This window comes from Nomascus leucogenys, chromosome 2, assembly GCF_006542625.1.
Source record: "Nomascus leucogenys isolate Asia chromosome 2, Asia_NLE_v1, whole genome shotgun sequence".
Taxonomy (NCBI): domain Eukaryota; kingdom Metazoa; phylum Chordata; class Mammalia; order Primates; family Hylobatidae; genus Nomascus; species Nomascus leucogenys.
Window position 1 is genome coordinate 120,164,739 of NC_044382.1, and position 20,302 is coordinate 120,185,040.

Here is a 20,302-nt window from a genome sequence, read left to right on the forward strand (position 1 = left end):
CATGGCTGCATTCCTTTCTGGAGGCTCAAGGGAAAATTCATTTTCTTGTGTTTTCCAACTTCTAGAGCTGCCCACATTTATTCGTTCAAGGCCTTTTCCTCTATTTTCAAAGCCAGCAACAGCAGGTTGAGTCCGTTTCAAACTGAAACACTCTTCCTCTTCTGTCACCTCTTCTTCCACTTTTAAGAAACTTATGATTACTTTGGGCCTACGTGGATAATCCAGGATAATATCCCTGGGTGAGGGTCAACTGATTAACAACAGCCTTAATTCCACCTGCAATCTTAACTCCTCTCTGCCATCTAGGGTCATATATTCACACATTATGGAGATTAAGCCATGGACATATTTCAGGGGTCATTATTCTTCCCACTACAGTAACTATAAGGTTTTTCCTCCTCTTAATTTCTTTATATAAAAACTCACTGTTTAAGCAAAGATACATTAACATTTTAATATGAGGCTTCTAACAGGCAAAAATAAAATATATGACAATAGCACAAAGGACAAGTGGAGCTATATTTTTCCAATGTTTCTAAATTTTAAATAAAATGTTACAATATTAATCTTAGGGTGTGATAAGGAACCATACTGATAAGAATCATACTTACAGAGAGAGCAATAAATAAAAAAAAATAAAAGTATAGGTAAGATATCAGTAGAGAAAATAAAATGGAGTATCAAAAAATATTCAATTCACACAAAATAAAGTAGGAAGGGAGCAACAAACCAACAAAAAACAGGCATAATAAGCCAGAAAAAAGAACAAGATGGCAGACTTATATCCCAAAATGCAAATAATTATGTTAACTACTAGCAGGCTAAACATTGAACTTAAAAGACAGAGATTGTCAGGCTAAAATTAAAAAAAAAAAAAAAGACCAACTGTATACTGTTTACAAGAGGTGGACTTTAAATATAAAGACATAATTAGGCTTAAACCAAAAGGATTAAAAGGATATACCATGCAAACAGTAAACATGAAGAAGGTATGGTAGAATTTACGTGTGTGCATGTGTACTGGACACAGAAAAAGGAGTATTACCAGAATAAAGGGTCATCAGTTCATCAGGAAGGAAAAAAACCATACATATGCATACCCCTAACACCAGAGCTTCAAAATAACTTGAAGTAAAAACTGACAAAATTAAAGGAAAAAACAGACAAATTCACAATAGCTGTTGTAGATTTTAACATCCCTCTCTCAATGACTACTTGAAAAGTAGATGAAGTAATAAAAAAAGACACAATCTGAACACTATCAGCTAACTGCATCTATTCGACACCCAGTAACTGAGACTCCTCATTCTTCTTGAGTCCACAGATTATTCATCATTAAAAACCATACGCTAGGCCTTAAAACAAGTCTCAATAAATTTCAAGGGATTAAAACCGTTCAGACTTTTTTTTTTAACCACAATGGAATTAAATTAAAATAATAATAAGATTTGTAGAAAATCCTGAAATATTTGGAAATTAAACACAAACTAAAAATGCCATCGTCAAAAAAATGACAAGATAAATTAAAAATTATTTTGAACTGTATGATAATAAAAACAATGTCAAAAACATGTGAGATATAGTTAAAGCATCGCTGAAAGGGAAATTTATAAATTTATGCTTGTATTGGAAAAGTAGAAAGGTTTAAATGTTATCCTAAGAAGATAAAAAAAGAAGAGAAGGTAGAAGACAAAATAAAAAGAACAAAAAGTAAAGTCAATGAAACAGACAACAGATAGCAAAGAAAAAGCAACAAAATCTAAAATTGGTTCTCTGAAAAAAATAAATTTAAAAAAAATGAAGAGAAAACACAAATCACCAACATCAGGAATTAAAGTGGTGATATCACAACAGATTTCACAGATGTTAAAAGCACATGAAGAATTATAAGCAAATTTTTGCTGAAAGATTTGACAACTTAGAAAAAAATGAAATTATTTTAAAAGCATAAATTATCAAAACTTACACATAAGTATAAAATACGAATATCTCAATATCTGTCAAAGAAATTGAATTTGTAATTTAAAACCTTCCACAAAGAAAAACTCCAGGCAGAGATTGTTTCATTGGTGAAGTATATATTTAAGGAAGAAAAAAAATGCTTTTATATTAACTCATTCAGAAAATAGAGGAAGAAGGAATATTTCTCAAATTATTTTAAATGACCAATATAATATTTTTTACCAAAAACCTGACATTACAGGAAAATTACAGATCAATTTTTCACAAAAACAAAGAAAAAAATCTTAATAAGGTAATGCCAAATAGAATCCAGCTACACACAAAAAGGAAAATACACCATGACAAGGGGCTTGTGCTAGGAATGCAAGGATGTACCATTCAAAACTGAATCAATTTAATTCCTCCACGAACACAATAAACCCATATAACAATTATCTCAACAGATGCAGAAAAAGTTTATAACAAAACTCAAGACCCATTCGTGATCAAAACTCTTCACTAACTCTTAGCAAACTAGAGATATAAGGGATCTTCCTAAATTGTGCAGCTAGTATCATATATAATGTGACATACTGAATGCTGTCCCTTTATGAAAAAGAGCAGCCAAGGATGTCTGCTTTCTTACCACTTGTATTCAACATTGTAACTCAACACTGTACTACATGATCTAGCCAGTATAATAAGGGAAGGAACAGAAATAAAAGACAGAAAGACTAGAATTCAAGGAAAACTGTTCATAGATATGCTTGTAACTGTAGAAAATCCTAAGAAACTGCCCCCCCCCAAAAGCTTCTAGAGCTAATAAGTGAATTTAACAAGGCTTATGGGGTGGCAAGATGTAGCATCAGTATTTTTAAAAATCATTTGTTCTTCTATATCCTAAAAAACAACTGAAAAATAAATTTTCTGAAATATAACAAAATACTCTGTACTGAGAACTATAAAACATTGCTGCAAGAAGATAAAAACAAATGGATGAATAAGATATTTATTTTCTCAAAATTGATCTATACATTCAACATATTCCTAGTCAAAAGTCTTTGGGGGAAGGCAGTAAAAACTGACAAGTTGATTCAAAAATTTACACAGAAATGCAAAGGTCCTAATAAAATAGCAAAAACAATCTTGAAAAAAAGGGGGAGAGGGAAAGCCAAAGTTAGAGAATTTACACTGCCTTACTCAAGTCTTACTATAAAGCTGCAGTAACCGAGACAACATGATGGCTTAGGGATAGACAAATAGATCAATGAAATAAAATTGGCCCACATGTGAGCAGTCAATTCATTTTCAACAAAGGCCACAAGGCATTTGAATGAAAAGTCTTTTCAAAAATGGTGGTGGAACTGGATAGACTACAGGAAAAACACCTCTCAATCTCTACTCATCCATATACAACAACTAATTCTAAATGGAACACAGACCTAAGTATAAAAGCAAAATCGATAAAGCTGCTAGAAAAAGATATGAGACTATCTTTGTGACCATGGGGTAGGCAAACACTCCTTAAGATTAAAAAAAAAAAAAAAAAGCCTTAACTAGAAATGAAAAAAACTGATATACTGGTCTTCATCAAAATTAAAAAGTCTGCTCATCAAAAAGCAATGTTAAGAACATGAAAATGCAAACCACAGCCTGGGAGAAAGTATTCACTCGTAACGTGCATATCTGAAATTGAACTTTTATCCAGAATACATAAATAACCTACAAATGAATAAGAAAAAGGACAAACAACCCAATTAAACTGGACACAAAATTTGAACACTTTAAAAATGAAGATATATGAATAACCAATAAGCACACAAAAATGTGGTTAACATCATTAGCCGTGAAAGAAATGCTCATTAAAACCACGATGGAATGTCTACTTCAAGCTTAGTAGAACGGCGAAAATTAATACAGCAACAAACTCAAATACTACCAAGAACTGGGGCAGAACAAGACCCTCTCATATCTTGTTAGTGGAGTATAAAATGACCCAACCTCTCTGGAAATCATTTTGATAATTTCTTATAAAATTAAAGTTGTGGCCGGGCGCGGTGGCTCATGCCTGTAACCCCAGCACTTTGGGAGGCTGAGGCGGGCGGATCACGAGGTCAGGAGATGGAGACCATCCTGGCTAACACGGTGAAACCCCGTCTCTACTAAATATATAAAAAATTAGCCGCGCGTGGTGGCTGGCGCCTGTTGTCCCAGCTACTTGGGAGGCTGAGACGGGAGAATGGCTTGGAAACCGGGAGGCGGAGCTTGCAGTGAGCCGAGATTGGCCACTACTCTCCAGCCTGGGCGACAGAGCAAGACTCTGTCTCAAAAAAAAAAAAAAAAAAAAAAAATTAAACATGCAAATTCCCTCTAATCCAGCAATTCTACTCCTAGGTATTTGCCCAAGCAAAAGAAAACAAATTCCACCCGCATACTTGTACAGAATGTCTATAACACAATGGTAAAAACTGGAAACAATTCAAATGTCCATCAAGAAGAGAATGAATAAAAATATTGCAGTATATACAAAAATTTAAATGACCACTGATACCATGGATGAAGCTCAAAAACATGTTGAGTGAATGAAGCAATATTTTAAAGGAGTATATATTGTGCTATTACATTTATATGAAGTTCAACAAGACAGAAAAACTAATCATAGATATTAGAACAGTGGGCCAGGCGCAGTGGTGCACACCTGTAATCTCAGCACTTTGGGAGGCCGAGCCCGGTGGATCACTGGAGGTCAGGAGTTCGAGACCAGCCTGGCCAACATGGTGAAACCCCATCTCTACTGAAAATAGAAAAATTGGTTGGGTGTTATGGCAGGTGCCTGTAATCCCAGCTACTCGGGAGGCTGAGGCAGGAGAATGGCTTGAACCCAGGAGGCAGAGGTTACAGTGAGCCAGGATTGGGCCACTGTACTCCAGCCTGGGTGACAGAGATAAAAAAAAAAAGAAAAAGAAATCAGAACAGTGGTCGGTTGTGGGGGTGGGCACTGACTAAAAGGAGCATGAAGGAACTTTCCGGATAATGGAAATCTTCTATATTCTGACTGGCAGGATGGATATATTATGGATACATTTGTCAAAATTCATTAAACTGTACACAGAAGATGAGAGGAGGATCTGACTATATGTAAATTTCACCTCAAATTGCCTCAATTTTAAAGGCTGTTAAATGAACCTCCGACCATTTGACTAAAAAATTATTAAATTCCCAGGCCCACTACAAATATTTGCTCCATAATATAACTGAATTATAGTAATAACAACTTTAAATTATTCTATTTCCCAATTTTTATTTACAAATGAATGGTTCCATTTATTTACTATTGCCTCCAGGAATGTTTTTTGACTTCTTCAAAACTTACATATAGGATTTTTTCTAATTTTATTTTACTTTCCCCTTTTTAAATAAATTAAATGTACTACTGGCATTCAACTGAACTCAGAATGCTTTAGAAATCGTTAGAAAAACTGAATGCTGTTTTAAGATTTAATATCAAGTTGCCAAACCTTGTGTATAACAAGTCCTTCATAGAAAACTATTCCACATGGAAAGGTAAAAATGTGGTGGCAAAAGATTTACCCATGACTATGCTGGATCTAATCTTGGGTTCTGCATCTTTTGGGTAAACTTCTTCAATGAGGTCTGATTCTTTCATATCTAAACTTCCTTTTTTTTTTTTAATGGAGTTGGGGGAAGGTGCTATCACAACAAAGGAAATTTTCATTACCTTCAGCTTTAAATTGACTACTAGTTTAATTAGGTTGCTAAAAAAAACTTTACAGAGTAATTAATACATCTAGTACATGGTTTAGTGACTATTTGCAGGTTTTCTATTACAAAAGAAAGTCATCACTCATAACGATGCATTACTGATAAAATACACACACATACAAGGGGTTAATTTCTAATTGAAAGGTAAACATCTAAGACTGAGAAGTGTCCCTTAAGTGTCCCACAGCACAAAGGGGCCTGGTGTGAACCCCCCGGTACACTCCGGAGTTCTTTCCTAATCTCTTTTAACCTGATGTGGCACTCACAGCTGTTCTCTTGTCACCCTCCTGCTTGGCTCCCTCAGAGCGCCGTACCTGCCTACCCAGTCTCTACCTCCACTACCCAACATCCTTTCATTTCCTTATCATACACGACTGGACTTAATCCCTCCTCCTGTGAGTAATCAACACTAGACATCTAACCACCCACGATCACAAAAGGATCTGTACTTAGTCTTGGCTCACTTTAAAAAGGTGAGCCATGGTTTGGCAAGTGGAGTGGGAGTGAGGCGTCTAAATCTTGATAATGCACAGATTTAAAACACACACGCACAGAAACTTTACCAGCTCAAAGACAATTAATTTGGGGGACTGGCAATCACACCATTATGGTGTAATTGTGCTCACACATGGCACTGCCTAGCAACAGTGTTGGCAAATTCCAACACTGAGGTGTAATGAATCACTCACTGACTACTGTTCACAAATGGTATTTTGATGGGAAGATATTTACATCTGGTTCAGTCTGGAACAAGACTTCAGAGAATTGTGCAGACTCAAACTGAGAAGCAGCAGGTATTTCACCAACAGCCTGGCTCTACAACAAAGGAGACTATTCCTATTTATTCAGGTGAATGTATACGTTGGTTAAAAACAACACAAAACAAAAATATGGCTTTGAGGGCCTTGTTTTCATGACATTTTGTTTTAACTGTGCTTCAACTTCTACGGCTTCAAGCATGGTTAATAAATGTCACAAATATTAGAAGGTAAATATGACAAATAAACAATGAAATAATCCTAGTTGAACTAAAACACTTTAGAAGACCTGAATATCCACATGCTACTTCAAATTCAGTGTTTTTGAATCAAGGTATAAAAAGAGTTCACATACGAACGAGATCTGTGTCTGGATCGCCTGTTGTTGGGGTCGGCTTGGTTTTTTTCCTTTTGTCTCCTTAATACAGCTTCCCACTGAGGCGCTGAATCAACCATATCATTCTCCTGCCGTATTCTGAAAGGAAAGCCATGCATGTGAAGTTAACATCCACATGGATGGCGCGTTTTAGGGTCATCCTAAACTTGCTTTTAAATGTTATTTAAGCAGCAGAAATTTTATTATGATCATTTATAGCTAAAGATGCATATTAACTGAATTAATACATCCATATGTAGGTAAGTATACATAAACACTCAGAAGTATATAATACTCATGATATATGTAAATACATGTTATTTGCAGACTTTTGATTTTAATTTTCTAGGAAAATGATACGTATCAAAAACTCATTTTAAACATTTCTAAGTTTCGACTAAAGAAATTTTGGTGTCTGCTATGGAGCCAATCTTAACCGATGATACAAAATCATTATTTTAAATGTGCTAGTCAAAATAGTAATAAATAGTTTTACTTTGAAATACTCTTTAAAAAGTCACGCTAATTGTCAAAGTTTTCATAAAAATAGGTGCCAAATGTAATTCCCACTTTTTAAGATAGAAATCTAGAAGTACAAAAAGTTAAATATGGTGGCATAATGCATTAGCTGAATAAGACACACCATTCCCATCATGGCTGCTCACATGTTTAAGACGGAATAACAGTTGGATGCTGGATGTGGCCAGGGAAGGAATGAAAAATGAGGAAAAGAGAAAGGTGGGAAAGACTTGGAAGCACAGGCACTTGAGATGTAAGATCACAGGACAGTGTTACCAAATCCTCTCATTTTTTTTAAAAAAAGATAATCCCCAAATCTGGATTTTTAAAGTGAACTCTTCTAATTTTTTAAGTCTTGCAACCAATTCTAAAGCATGATATAGACTTAACAAAACCCATGGACCACGCTCAACCTGCAGAAATTTTGTACTTCCGATGGATCAAGTCTTTCAAATAATGAGGTGCCCTACTGGGGGGAGGGAGAAGTACTTAATTTATGTGAAATACTGTCTCAAATGCACCACAATGATGCTGTGAAGCTTTTTTTTTTTTTTTTTTTTTTTTTTTTTTTTTTTTGGCAAAAGTGAACACCTGTTATTTGAATATTTAACGTCTAATTTATGTAAGCTCTTCAGAAAGCTGCTCCAGAGTGTTCATCTCCCAGGGTATAGAGAGCAGCATGGAATTGCCAGGGACTCACCCCAGTACTGCAAATGCATGAGCATAAATGCTTCGAGACAAAAGTAAAAAGAACAGGCAGGCTTGGAGGCATTTCCTTCTCTGAACAGATGTCTTTTGGTTCCTCTGTTATTGCACTTAGTATAGACTGTGGGCTGGATATCTGGATTTGCTTACAGGTGCAAATCAGTGGATGGGAGACAAATATTCATTTCACATATAACTTAGACATAATGTAAAGCAAATTCAAGTTGAAAAGAACAGCACTTTGTGAGGAAGAAACTGTTTAAATCTCTCTAGATTAAAGACGAATTGTGCTAAGTAAAAAACTATCTGTAACATACTCCAAGCCTTTGAAGTGTATGTATTTCCTCACTAAAGTTTTCATTTTTAATAGGCTATTTATTTGAAAATTAACAGGATACTGTCATGGTATTTTTCGCCGATTTAAGAGCATAATTCTTTCTCTCGTTGCATGTACAGAGTAAATTTAAATTGAACATATACTGCTATGGACCTTAATATTAGAAATATCTAATATTTCTATAGAAGAAAACTATGAGAAGGTATACTACTTGAGGTCATAATTATTAATCATTCTTTGAAACAAACACTGCCATTTGAAAATGGCATGTTGGTACCCGTGTGTGATGTAAACACACACACACACACACACACACACACACACACACATTTTTGTAGCCAGAACCTACACCTAAAAGCCATTCTGTGTTCATCTGACAGAAACCCACCAGGCTTGCTGGTAGGGGAGCAGTCCTGGACACCCCCAGGACTGAGGGGTCAGGGTTAGGAAGAGACAATCACAGGGAAGGTGCTGCGCTGTCAAGGTGGTATCTCCCTTCCTACAGGAACCCACACCTGGATTGCTGGGCCCAGGACTGGATACAAAACTCAGGTCTCCTAACTCCTAACCCTGGAGTCTTTTAGGATGCAGCTTTCATTCTGAACAAAATCACTATCCAGTTGATGGGCAGAACTAAATTTTACAATGTGAAATGTTTGTAGCAGGAAGTTGGGACGTCTAAATATTTTTGAGAGGTCAAACCTGCTAACAAAGCTGAGGCCTAACGGGCAAACACATACTTTTCCTAGAGTAACAGACACTGAAAAGGAAGCACAGTTACTGTATGTTCATTCTCATCTATTGTGGAATTCAGCTGGCTACCCTCATACTCAGACTTCACTCTGATGATAAAAAATTAAAACTCCTGAGACATAAGCATGCGTATTTCCTGTATCCTGCTATAATAGTAATAAGGACCAAATCAGAAAGAATTCAAGATTATACATGTACCTTTACCTTTTTTTCTAACTGAAAAGTCTAAAGTGAGGGCAGTGAAACCCTGTCAGTTAATATCCTTGTGATCCACATGTTTCAAACACAGATGCCCTCTACTGGCGATGCTGTTTCATAAATATTCTAACAAGATGCATTAAAAATGTAAGGGCCTTTGGAGAGTCACAACAGAAGCACATTTTCCTGAGTAATGGGTAGTGTGGGCGGCCTTGGCCTGTAATGAAGTTTGAAATTACATCCTTACAAAAGACCTCTGGTTAATGGTGCCTCATTACAAGAATGAAAGTGTCATTTCTTCCACTGCTGAACTGCTCCAAAAAACACAGGTGCTACTTGGAAAGAAAAAAATCCTAGCCCTAGAAGCAAGAATATTGTAGCACTCTGTCCTTAAGAGGCAGGAGTAACTATTTTGTTTATGCATGAGTGAATAAAGAAACCTTTAAATTAAAAAGACAGGTTTACTGTGATAATTCTGACTTTTTAAGTCTCATTTAGTCTCAGGTATGGGGGATCCAAATAGTTTTTTGCTCCTTTCCTGCTCTATTTTAATCTCGATGTATAGATTTACATCATGAAGAATAAAATGCCACAAACATTGTTTTGACACAGTACCTTTTAAAAATTCAAAATGTGCTCTTACGTCATAGTCATCAAAGTCTCAAAAGGGAAAAAGAGTCCATTGTCATTTATGTTGTAGATCTATTAATTTTCAAATGTTGCATCTAAAGGTGAACCTCAGTAAACTGACAAACATTTATTTCCAGTACCAATTGATCCAATAAGTCTACATTTATCCTATTTTGTCAATTTCTCCATCTGTAACTATGGCAGGTCAACAACTGTGGTAGGAAGTATATCATAACAAGGTTTTTGTTTTTCAGTTAATGTACAGGGGAGAGGGTTGCTTTAGAATACAGCAAATTCTAACCATGTTTCAGAACAGAATCCTAATGTATTTCTTCCATCTCTTACCAAACTCCAACACTCTACTTTTCCAGACTATCCATACAATTTAGATTTTAACTGCATTTGACATTTAATTAAAGTCTGCAAAGGTTTTGAAGATGAAATGCCACACAATCATTTGATAACAATGAAGAAAATGACTATTCCTAGCCTCTTCTTTCCTGTCTTACCAATTACAGTCCTGCCTCTTTTGCAAAATTCTTCACATTACCAAATGAATTCTTACACAAATCCCCAAGTTTTATTGTGTCCTCTCCCTTTAGCAGTTTTGTTCCTAACAGAACCTTCCTTTACATAAGTTCTTAATTCACTTCTAATTCACTGAGATAAACACCATGCTTAAGGCTGAATCTAAGAAGTCTTTCAGAGCGAATGTAAAATGAAGCTTCAAGATGATACAAGCCATAAACGTTGCTCCTGAGTTTTCTCCATTCCCAGCTCTGCCATTATCTGACTCAGAGACCTTGGGCAAATTGCTTATCTTTTTTGGTCAAGTCTCAGGTTGTTCATATATAAAATTATGGCAAAGATCCTTTCTAGCTTTAAAACTTGATGTTTCTCTATTTGTATTTTATTTCCAAACCAGACAGACACACTGAAAGAAACTTATACTCTTCAACTATAGCATAACATTCCAGACAATTGCTTCATATGGTCCCTCCACTGCCAAAATTAAATCTGCAGGTCCCAACTGATTGTGAACTTGTGTTTCTCATCAACTGTACTCATTTTTTTTTGGATCACCTGCTATAAAGCAATCTTCTTTTTTTTTTTTTTTCTAGTTTTTCTTCCCTAGGGAAATTTACGTTGGTTCCAGGCATGTGTCGACATACTCCCTTAAGACCAGCAAGCAAAAAGTTCATTTGCTTTTCCCACTGTCTCTACCATCAATAAATTATTCTTATTTGCTCTTAAAGGTACTTCTGTCTCTTCCACTTATTCCTTATGCTCCCACTACTACAATGGGCTACCTCTGGCGCAGTTTCCCTTTCAAACTCTCCTGTTTTCATGAATTTTTAACCTATTTTGCCCTCACTCAGTAATGTAGCAGCATTCCTCAGTTGCTGCGGCTTTGTCCTTCCACAGTCGTCTCTGTCAACCTTGATTATACTCTGGAAGCCCTAAATCAACCACATCAAATGTCTAAATATTGACATATCCTACTAAAGCAGAAATCAGAAAACCTTGCATCTGCAGTATGGTGAACACTGTCTGTTTCCACTAGCTTTGTATGAACTCTTCTCTCTGTACCCAAAATTTTTACCGTGTTTGCAGCCCCTAAATCAGGGGCAGGACAGTAGGCAGTTCCTGGCAAGGAAGCGGTTACCTATTTTCAAGCAACACGGAAGAAATGCCGATCAGTTTAAGTTTGCTAACATCCCAAATATATTTTTTCCCTAGGGTACAGGGACAATAAAGTTCTTCTTTACCACTCCCAAAACAAAATCCTACCAAAATTGTGATCTTCTAGATTTTCCCTAGTCAGACATATTGTCCCTCTTACAGTGCCAAATTTCTCACACAGAAATATGCTTTCTCATTTTAGAAAAACAATATAAAAGACCTTACGAAACATAATTAAAATATTTAAATCTGTCTTAATCTACTATTTAGATACTATAGACATCTGGTAGACCCTAAAGGACATCTAAAAGACCCTAATGTTGTTAGGGAGAAACTAGCAACATTCATGCCAGAAGAAATTCATGTTAGAAAACGCTGACTTGTTTCTTCTTCAAGGGAGGTGTTCCCCATTTTAAAGATCCTGCAGGAACTGCAGATAATACTGAGCAGTGCTGGATGTTATCAATTTAACAGAACTTGCCTGTGCAGGGCACTTTCTACTTTTCAAAGCACATCTATTATCTCCTGGATCTTCACAAACCTCTAGTGAGGTAGGCAGGTCAGGTATTATTCCACTCTGCATGTGAGAAATGAAGATTCACAGGGTCAAGTAACCAGCTCAAAGCCACAGAACTCTTCAAAGTGGGTTCAATTTCGTAGTACAGGCTCCCAGATTTGCATGTACATATGTACACACACATACAACCTGACACTGACATACATGACTCATATTTATGAAGCAAACATCCTAGAATAAACTTAGGGAAACGTTCAAATAGTCCCCTGTTGTCAATTTCCTCTAGTTCTCCTATTCCCCTAAGCTTCTCTCGTTTCTCCTACTGTTTTAATACTTGCTAGGCTCCCAAGTTATTTCTACTTTTATGCTGATGGAAAAAAACGCACCAGACTATTTCATGTCACCCACTCCTCCACATCTCCTACTTCAAAATTCTAAGAGCCTAGAAACACATCAAAGTTAATGAATGACTGAGTAATTCAAAGATTCTCCTCAGTGAATGCTCAAAGGAATGCTGATTTTCATCAACAGCACAAAGGATATTTTGTAGAACCTTTTCCTTGAATGTCAAGGATATTTTATTAAGCTTAAGACATATCCAGGTAAAGCTAGTTCATGAAAGGTTTCACTCTCCTAAGTCTACTTGTGAGGTCCTCCTTCATCCTGCACCCTGGGCAAGTCCAGCACATGGCCCATGGTCTCAAACCTACAGCAATAAGCGAGCTGCTGGCCCTTCTGATCTCAGGGATGAGATTCAAAATTCTAATAGAATCTAATATTCACACAGATTAACTTTATGGTGCCTTGTACTAGGTAGGCTCCCAACTTCAAGAATTCAATAGAATCAACTGTTTCACAAATCAGCATAGCAAAGTAATCTCTAAAGAAAGTTTAGGCATTTTAGTTTTTAATCCTACCAGTGAATTGAAACACCAATTTCATTTCCCAGGAACAATCTAATCCTTCTCTATTTAGATCATAAAACTTGGTAAGTTTTAAGGGGGAGGGGGGTTACATAAACACCCCCTTATGAATCTGGTAAAAGCTACAGACCCTATCTTTAGAAAACTAGGCACTTGATGCCCATATACCATTTTACATACAATTTAACATAAAATTTCATGGGGTTATGAAACCCCCAACACCTACCCATGCATCAGAAGTTAAGAATCCTGGTGTAAAAATAACCAAAGGTATAAAGTTAGGAAAGATGGGAGAATGAAAGATCGGACCAAAAGAAAAGTTAAAAAAGGCTGGAAGAGGATGGAGGAGAAGACAGGAGACACAGCAGCAGTGAGTAACTCTGGAAGTGGGTATAGGACTACGTGGCTCTGTACTTCAAAGTGCTCTCACTTCTTACATTTCATTTGATCTTTACAGTAACTCATTCAACAAAATAGATCAGTTGTTATAGCACACCTCCCCCCACTCCCTGCCAACTTGAAAGAGAAGAAAACTAATACTTGAATTGGTTATACAAGTTGCCCAAGGTCAAATATCAGCACACAGCAGAACCAAGACCCAGTCCCAAGTCCTCAGGTTATTCTGTGTCATAACATTGGCTCCTAGGGAGAGAGGGAATTTGGAGGAAACAGAAGAAAGAAAAAAAGACTGGAAAGGAAGCCCAGGAAACAGAAAGGAACTGGGTGAGAATAACATGGTATAAAAAGTGAAAAGTGAAGCAAGAGAATGGAGAGCGAGATGAGGATGTAGCAGAGAAACTAAAAGGAAAAATAAGAACTTTCTGTCATCTTAAATGTTATAACAAAAAACTGTGCCTCCAACTTCTATCTGGTTATAAAAAAAGAGTGAAAAATTATCATCTCAAATCTCAAAACCTAGAAAGCTGCAGGATACCCAACCAGATTATGAGAACAGTAAAGAAAGAATAAAGTGGAAAGGGGTAAGGGAAAACATAAATGATGTCTCAAATAAAGAAGCAGGGTGAATTACTCTGGTGTTCTAGGAAATATGGTAGGATGAAGCCCTACAGTTAGGGCACAAGCAACACAAGAGCCCTTACTAACTGAGCATTGTTAGGTCTGGATCCAAAGGTGACAGACAGATGGGGTGGTTATTTACAGTTATATTTTCCTAAAATTGAAACTAAACAACAATCTTTGCTTCTAACATTAGCCTTCCAGAGCTGGAAGGATTATTATTTTTTAAACTTTAATGGTTGTCAAAAGCCTGTTTTGGGTAAAGTTGATTCATAAACATTGTTTTCTTAACTTTTGTTTCTCTTCACACAAAATGAGAAATGTTTAAATGGTTATTCATGGAAACAGTAAAGCAGCTTATGCTCTGATGGGTTGACTTCGTGGAAAAAAGGAAAACAATAATATTTCCATGGAGTGGCCTCATGCCTAACAGGAAAGACCTCGTTTATGTTAAAAAAAAAAAAAAAAAAAAAAAAATTCCTGCAAGAAGGAGTAGCAGAGGGAGCAACATCCCAAAGACCACATGCAACTTCCAGAAAGTAAAAGTGACTCTGTCCAGAGTTCCAATGGACACATCGCAGGCTCCAAAAGAGGTTCTAAACAGCAAATTTGCCCAGTAGTTGTCCCTCTCCCTAGGCTACAGTTTCCTAGAGACAGAAAAGCAGGGTGCATGGGGGTGCAAAGTAACGAAGCATCCTGGGGCAGAGTTTAGAGACCTTAAGGGCAAGAGGTAGAACATCAGCATGTACAAGATTGCTTGCCCCATTATAGGCTTACCGGAGTCCTGTAGTAAAAGCACAAAGGACAGTGCTGAGAACTGGATGGATCACACTGTCAGCCAAGAAAAGGAAGGATGAATGAGGCTGAAGAGACTGTAAGGCTTCAGACGAAATATCCAGACCTATGCATCCTCATGTGGGATGAGTGGGTTTTGGCAAAATTTAAGAGGCTAATAATGGGTGGAGGGGTTGGCAGCAGCATGGCATAGTAGGTAAGTGGCACCAAGAGACAGACAGCACAATGAGTTTCCACCCTCTTTCTCTGTAGTCACCTATTGCACCAGAATTTGTAGTGGTGGGGATCAGAACTGAAAGCTATATATCTTCCTCTGCCCACTTTTTGCTATGCTACTGACAGGCAGACTTTACACCACATCTTCTACAGACATAGGCAACTTAGGTATTCCTAGAGCAGTATTTCTATAGGTAGCATAAATGATTGTGAAAGCCTCTTGGATTTTTTGCATGAAACGTGTCAGAATGTGTTTTGAAAGCTATTTCTCATTACTAGCCTTACAAAGTGCATTAAACATTCAGAATCACCATTATTCTAAAACATACTTTTTACACAGTACAAAGAAAGCCAATCTAATCCGTCCAGGGAAAAGGGGGAAGAAACTCTTAAGGGAGAAAATACCTACAAGAAATATCAAAGCCAGTGCAACCAGATCAGTATGAGCAATTTAATTATTTGATGGCAACCTTTCACTAGTGTTTCATTTTCAGTAGCGAATGGTACTGTGAGCAATTATGCCCCCTCCCCAAAATGTTTTTAAATGGGCCACCTTCTGAACAGCTGAGAAAAGAACACTTATAGGTACAATTTAGAATACATTAGGTAAAACAGAAACAGACTTAAAATACTGGCTTGATCAATAAAAAGTGTTAAATAAGAAAATAAATGGGTATTTTTGCTTTGTTTTGTGTTGTTTGTGCAGAAATACTGAGTTTTTGATCAGAAAGAGGGTACTTAAGAAGCAGCTACCTCCCACACATGAGTTTTCAAAGAAGAAACTGAAATCATTTCTCTGAAAAAGCTGTCATAACACATTGAGATCTCCCATCTGTCTAGTGTAATTCTAGCCTCAGAAGGCTCCACATAGAATGCTTTCCTAAAAAAATGTCCACTCTTACAATGCTGTCTGGGCTATTGTAGTTAGAGGCTTTTTTACACAGGCTTTGTAGTTAGAGGGCCACCAATTCAATTTGTGCCAAGCTCAAGGGTTCTAAGCATTAAAGAAAGACCTTGGAGATTATCCAATCCAACTTCCTCATTTTTCTTTCTTTCTTTCTTTTCTTTTCTCTCTCTCTCTCTCTCTCTCTCCCTCCTCTCTCTCTTTCTTTCTTTCTTTCTTCCTTTCTTCCTTATTTTTTCTGTGTGAAATGAGGTTTCCCTCTTATTGCCCAGGCTGGAGTGCAATAGCACAGTCTCGGCTCACCACAACCTTCACCTCCGGGTTCAAGCGATTCTCCTGCCTCTGCCTCCCGAGTAGCTGGGATTACAGGCATGCGCCACCACACCCAGCTAATTTTGTATTTTTAGCAGAGACAGGGTTTCTCCACGTTGGTAAGGCTGGTCTCGAACTCCCAACCTCAGGTGATCTGCCTGCCTTGGCCTCCCAAAGTGCTGGGATTACAGGCGTGAGCCACCGTGCTTCCTTATTTTTCAGGAGAAAAAGATAACCCAGAAAAGTAAAGCAACCAGGCGAGAGGCCCACATTAGGTGCAAACAGGTTTCTCAACAGTGGCACTACCGGTATGTTTTTGTACTAGGTACTTATTTGTTGCCAGAGCCTGTCCTGTGCATTGTAGTGTGTTTAGCAGCATCCCTGGCCAGTTGCAATCCCCCTACCCAATTGTCACAATAAAAAATGACTGGACATTGCCAAATGTCCTTGGGGAGAAGGCAGGGAGGACAAAACTCCCCCAGTTGAGAACCACTGGGTTAACAACTGGCATGACTGGCAACCAAATCCCTCTGACTCCCAAGGTGCTCTTTTCATTAATGACACAAATACTTCTTGTTTTCGAGTGCATATTTTGGAACTAGGGATAACTGATTAATGCATTAAACCACCACTAATACTGATTACCTGTCAAATGATGTGATTAAAAATCTCTTTAAAATGTATCTTACATATTTGGAATGTCAGGTGCACACAGATGAGTAAATGCACATATTATTAGCACATATATATACATGAGCCTGAAACCACAGAATCTAAGAAACAATGAGTTATTTTTGGCTGGGTAAAATATAGTAATGCCATTGAAAAGATAGTTCAGGGAGAAATCTCTCTACAAATGGTAAACTTTCTCACCAGCCTTAGTGAAATTCACTACACATTGTAGCTATGTACAGGATCATCTTTAAACACACACACACACACACACACACACACACACACGAAGGGACCGTCATTGTCAAGTTGTTTAATCATCTTATTGTGAAGGTAAGAAAACTCCACTCAAAGAGCTAAAGTTTCCTAAACTAAGTGTTTCAAAATAGTGCCAGATTGCTTCTCAGACTCAGATGGAAAAAAAAGACTTACAAAGACCACAGTTTCTACCACCAAGGGCAGCCTCTGATTTCAGAGTGCCAGTTAATTGTAATATTGAGACATTACCTGTTTCTCTTTTTCCGGTGTTCTCTATTAGAATTTTCCGATTCACTACCACTGCTGGTGTTACAGCGTGAACGTGACCTGAAGACAAAATGGTAAGAACAAAAGAGAAAACACATGTTTGTAACTCATGAAAAATTTCAGAAAGGTTTATATCGGTCCTCTGGAATTCATTTTGCAGTAAAATTATCAATCCAAACATCAAGAGCTGTATTATCCCTCTCCAAGTCAGTGTTTCTGAACTCAGTAAGACATCTGACTGAGTCTACAGCTCAGGGAAATGGCAATGCAGGGGAAATATGAAAACCAATTAAGGTGAATGTCAGCATGTTCCCAGAAAGGACCGCAAAATCAATCACTTCCAACAGAACTCTGACATGGCAAAGCCGTAAGTCGGTGGTGGACTAAATATGGACACAAAATCTTGTAACCCTCCCATCTGCCCCACTGAGAGAGGTAGAGTTTATTCCCCTAGCCTCTGAATTTACACTGGTCTTGTGACTGATTTTACCAATAGAACGAGGTGGAAGGGATACTATGTCAGTTCCAGGACTAGCCGCTTAACAGACTGGTAGCTTCTGCTTCCTCCCAGCCTAAAGAAGTGTAAAAGAAGTGTCTACAGAAGTGTAAGCTAGCCAGGTTGAGAAACTATGCAGAGAGGTCCCAGGCCTCCAGCCTTTCTGCCAAGATGCCAACATGAAAGAGAAAAGCCTCTTGGATAACACAGCCTCAGCTGTCATCTGACCACAGCCTCATGAAACAGTGAACAAGATGAGCTAAAAAGCTGCCTGTTCAATGGATAGAATTATACTAGATAAATACAGTTGTTGCTGCTTTAAGCTACTGAGTTCTGGAGTGGTTTATAATATGGCAACAGATAAATAAGATAGCTCCTCTGAGACACAAAGGAGCAGGAAACAGCACAGTCTTAGGATGCAACAGAATCCAAGACTGGGAATCAGCTGAAGACAAACTGGTTTTTGAAAGTAAAAAAAATTAATAATAATACCCCCACTCTTTCCTCAACTCTGAGCATTTCTAAATCTGCTAACCCTTCTTCCCTCTGACTCTCCTTCCATTTTTGTTTTTTTACCTCCTCCTTTGCTTCAGATCTGAATCTTCACCACTGTTACGGGCTTTCCTGTGAAAACAAATAAAAAACATTTAAGAAAACAGGAGATTTTCAATTGGCTGAGGAAAGCACACCAGAATGAGTTTCACTTCAGTTAATACATATTTGTCATACATTCATTCATTCACCAAACATTTAAGTCATATGTATATGCCTAACCCTACATATGACACGTCCCAGAAATACAATGTTAATAACATCACCTGGCCTCACTCTAGTGGGACCTGCAAACCGTCTGAATTCCATTAATCCAATGATGAAGTTAGTCTGCAGTTTCAGAACTGCAATCCTCCAAGCTGATTTCTGCCATAGTGGAACTGACATCATCTCACTTGGATGCCCTTTCCCATACCCTGAGGCTCCAAATTCTCTTTATCTCTTCGCTCATAATCTCCTCCACTTCAACTCAGCAACCTACCTCATGATCATACTTAAGACTTTATCATCTGTAACCACCTCCAAACACTTTGCTCTCTTACCACAATCGCCTCTTCTTCCTGTTTACCACTCCCCATTTACTTTCAAACAGCTTCAATGGGGCATCCTGGTTAAAGGTGCTGGCTCTAGAGCCAGACGACATGAATGTGAATCCCATCTTCTCCACTGATGACTTGTGTGATTTAAATAAGTTACTTTTCTACTCAGTGACTCACTTTTAATAGAATCTCCTTTAAAGTCTCCTCTAAAGGATAAAACGAATTAATATATTTAAAATGCATACACTAGGACCTGGGCCATGGTTCGCGCTCAACCAAGATAAGCTGTTATTGCTTATTCAACTATTTCCATTCTTCCTTTTCTTTGACCCCAATAAGACTATCTATTGACATGGCTACTCTCCACCAGCTCTTCACTTCTCTTCACTGTCTTCTGTACTCAGCTTAGATTTCCTAATCCATCATTTCAATAACATGCATGCTGATACTCAACATGTTCCTCAACTCTGTTTTTCATTCCATCTTTTTGGCAAAATCCCAGGCATGGGTGAATCCAGCTACGCAAGTTTTCTGGATCAGTCCTAAACAGCTGGCTGAGCAGTGCTGGAAGGAGTCACACAAAAGGGGCCTATTACACTACAAATCCATGTTCATAAACCTCAAGTGGGGCCACACCACGGTTCAGCAATCCTGCCACTTTTCGCAGATCTAAGTACAAAGCAGTTTCGAACTCTTCACCCTGCAGCCCTCTGACCCACAGTATCCCTATTTCAGCATATGACTTTGTTTTCTCCTTCTGAAGGAAAAAGGAGCCTCCAGATGGAACTCTTTCATCTTCCTGCTACCAAAAATAAAAACTTACCAACATCTTTCTCCGTGTTATTTATGGATTTATCCTTACTACCAAGGTCAGTCCCTCCACCAGTGCTTTGTGGGTCCCATCACCCCATGTCTTTTCAATGACTTTCATTAACTACCCTCCCACCTCTCACACATAGCCACCTTGCCCGTCTAGCAGACTCTTTTTATAAGCTATTGACTTTTTCAAGTCTCTACTGTTTAAACAAACACAGACCTACTTTGAGTCCACATCCCCCCTCATCTGCCCAGTCTCTCCTCTCTCCTTCAAAGCCAAACTTTTGGAGAGTGGTGTCTATGCCCCATGCTCCATTTCCTTACAATCTGTAATC

General features: G+C 37.7%; 1 protein-coding gene across 2 annotated transcripts in view; it reads right to left on the reverse strand.

The window, feature by feature from the left end:
- The window catches only part of EPB41L4A (erythrocyte membrane protein band 4.1 like 4A), a 261,160-nt gene that overhangs the window by 12,382 nt on the left and 228,476 nt on the right, over nt 1-20,302 (reverse strand). For both annotated transcript variants that reach the window (XM_003259826.4, XM_030817603.1), the window contains exons 16-18: nt 18,637-18,684; nt 17,547-17,624; nt 6,838-6,957 (exon numbers count right to left, since the gene is read on the reverse strand). In XM_003259826.4, the coding sequence (XP_003259874.2) occupies nt 6,838-6,957; nt 17,547-17,624; nt 18,637-18,684 (246 nt within the window). The remainder of the gene's footprint in view (nt 1-6,837; nt 6,958-17,546; nt 17,625-18,636; nt 18,685-20,302) is intronic.